This window comes from Silene latifolia, chromosome 4 (assembly GCF_048544455.1).
Source record: "Silene latifolia isolate original U9 population chromosome 4, ASM4854445v1, whole genome shotgun sequence".
NCBI lineage: Eukaryota > Viridiplantae > Streptophyta > Magnoliopsida > Caryophyllales > Caryophyllaceae > Silene > Silene latifolia.
Genome location: NC_133529.1, coordinates 3,551,879 through 3,554,849, shown reverse-complemented (window position 1 = coordinate 3,554,849; position 2,971 = coordinate 3,551,879). Strand labels below are relative to the sequence as shown.

General features: G+C 36.6%; 1 protein-coding gene across 1 annotated transcript; it reads left to right on the top strand.

The window, feature by feature from the left end:
* Nucleotides 1-1,004: 1,004 nt before the first annotated feature.
* LOC141652600 (uncharacterized) lies at nt 1,005-2,673 on the top strand. Its single transcript, XM_074460136.1, has 2 exons — nt 1,005-1,390; nt 1,832-2,673. The coding sequence occupies exons 1-2, from the start codon at nt 1,204-1,206 to the stop codon at nt 2,308-2,310; spliced, it is 666 nt and encodes a 221-aa protein (XP_074316237.1). The 5' UTR covers nt 1,005-1,203; the 3' UTR covers nt 2,311-2,673.
* Nucleotides 2,674-2,971: the final 298 nt, after the last annotated feature.

The window sequence follows — 2,971 nt, the reverse complement described above, 5'->3', positions numbered from 1 at the left end:
CGTACTAATGAAGTATACAATAATACAACATATTGAAAAATTGGAACATTTGAAGCTCCAATGATCCCATCTACTTACTAATAGGTGAGCACGTAATTTGGCAAAGGTTGTTCCGATTGTGTAATCCTATTGATTTTTATAGCTGACAAAAAAAATGATCCTATTTACTAAAATTGTTTTATATTTATATAACACAAATTCTCATTATAGACGGACACTATCCGTCTTTATGTATAGACGGATATCATTTTTTCTCATAAAATACCCATTTGTCATAAAGTGGGAAGCACATGGGGGGTGCCCCACCTTGTCCCTCATATCCATTTTATTAGAGGTCTTTACCCGTCTGTTCGCCCCACCCGTCTATACCAAGACCTATTGTTTATATAATCCGAATTAAATCATAATAAATTTATTCGAGTAATAAGAACGCTTAACTCCTAATCTCTCACACTGAAAGACTAACACTGGTGTGGCTACATTTTGAGTTGAGAGATAAGTTGTACTATTTTTATACTCGATATCATGTTTAGCTATCTTGTCCATTTAACCATTTGAATATTTGAATTTTGATGTATGGATAGATAATGTAAATAACATTTACCATCTTGTGGCGTTAATATATTATTTCATACCATTGTAATAGTTCATATAAAAAAATTAATACTAGAATATTATATACGTAATAAGATTATTATAAGATCAATTCAAATAATAATATTATAATTATTGTAATTTAATGAGTAGCTAAATAATGTTATTACTCACTACGTATAATAATAGTATCTCAAAAAAAGATCCCTAACCTTAAACCGGCTCATAAAAAGGTGATTTGAACTAGTTTAGACCCGATTCTAACCTTACTCAAATACAATTTGGTATCGAACAGGTCCACAACTAATCAATTCCGATTTCTTTCCCATTATATAGGAACATGGAGCACGTATGCTGTACCTTCATACTCCAATCACTCTATAAATACTTCACCTAAACCAAGTCCACATATTCCGTAACCAATTTGACTGAATCCGAACCTTCAACAAATACATAAACAAAATAAAAAATAAAATAAAAACTGCATAGGCCCCACTAAAACCGAATCAAAACCCGATTTGCTAACGTGTACGAATCTCACTCCCTCTCCTACACAAATATAAAGTCCGTTATAAATTCCTCTCTCCACCGCCATACTTCCTTAATAAAATGACTTCACCACCGTCTAAAACACTCCCCTCCGCCGCAACAACCACCGCAACAAGCGCCGTCGACACCGTCAAGTTCCTCTGTAGCTACAGCGGTAAAATCATCCCTCGACCTGCCGACGGTCAACTCCGCTACGTCGGTGGTCTCACTCGTCTCATCTCCGTCCCTCGTTCTATCTCCTTTTCAGGTATGTCGTAACTAAAACCGCTTTACACAAGACTAATTGTTTATCGCAACTTGTTGATTAGGCTGAGTCGCTGAGATGATGCGACCTTTTGCAATTTTACGATATTTATGTGTTAAATCGATTTACCTGATTCACTGATTGAATTGAATAATTGAAAATAGTACAATTGGCTGAGAAGCTGCAGAGTTTATACAATTGTACGACAATTACGTGTTAATTCGTCTTACACAGAACTAATTGTATCGGAAATCGTAAATTTGTTGATGTTATTGTTAATCGGATTGTTTTTCAAATTGTAGAATTGACTGAGAAGCTGCAAATTCTACACAAATGTTACAATAATTCCGTGTTAAATCATCTTACACAAGACTAATTGTATCGCATAGTCGCATCGCAAATTTGAAGTATAATTTATTAAATTGATTGTTTTTCAAATTGTAGAATTAGCGGAGAAGCTTCAAGAACTATGCGGATTCGCAGCGACGCCTCGATGTCAACTTCCGACGGAAGATCTAGACGTTCTCGTAACAATAAAATCCGACGAAGATCTGGCAAATGTAATCGAAGAATACGACAAAGCGTCAGAAAATTCCGGTAAGGAAATGAAGATAAGAGCGATTCTCTCTCCTCCGAAATCACAATTCAGAACATCGGCGTCAACGCCGGCTTCTCCGATATCATCGCCGAGGTCTAGTCCAGATTTAACGTCTTATACGGCGGATCTCCGCCGTTGGAGTCATCGGAAACCGCAGTCGGCGGCGATGATGCCGCCGATAGATCGGAATATACCGAGGAGAGTTTATCAGTATAAAGTCGTTGGAGATTGTTATCATAATTACTATCCTTCTCATATGCAATCGAATTCTCGTCGTGGATCGTCGTTTTATTATTCACCACAGCATTCTAATCTTTGGCATTGATTCTATTTTTAAAGAAAAAAAATGGAGTTATGCGAGTTTTTTTTGTGGTAGAAATGAAAATCTTTGTTGTCTTGAGTAATTCAGAGAGTAGTTGGATGTAATTCTCAACGCAATTTTTATCTCGGGTTATTCAGAAACCGTTTTTGCTTGTGGTGGTAGTTCACGGGTGAAGCTGCATTGTCTGCGTACATCCGATACCCCTTTCCGCAATTGTAGTGCTTGAGGCACTAGGTAATGGTGGTGATGATATTGTTGTTGATTAGTATATTTTTTTTTTTATGGAAGAGAATGGAAATATAAAGGCTGTGTAAATTTAGTTTGAGTTGGTATTTGGTAATGGTTTGTTGCTTTTTGATTGTTTAACCCGTATATTGTTTTGTATACTCGACTCGTATATAAAGGCTGTGTAAATATGGCATATACATAAGATCATGTTTTTGGCTTGGGTAAGTTGAGATTGACGATTTGGAGGTCCAATTGCTATTCCCAGTGGCGGTTTTATGATGTTTGTACAAACCACGTTACATGGACATTAGTCCTACATAAACCTCCACTCCAAATGTTGGTTTTACTATACAAGAACCACCACTGTGTGCTGCTCACAGTCGCGGTTTTAAGCTATGCAAGAGTGTAACAACTTTTTGATGGCCGTAGATATACT

Coding starts and splice junctions, on each gene's coding strand:
- LOC141652600 (XM_074460136.1), top strand. CDS start 1,204: ATGACTTCACCACCGTCTAAAACACTCCCCTCCGCCGCAACAACCACC. Junction 1,391..1,831: donor TCGTTCTATCTCCTTTTCAG/GTATGTCGTAAC, acceptor TTCAAATTGTAG/AATTAGCGGAGAAGCTTCAA.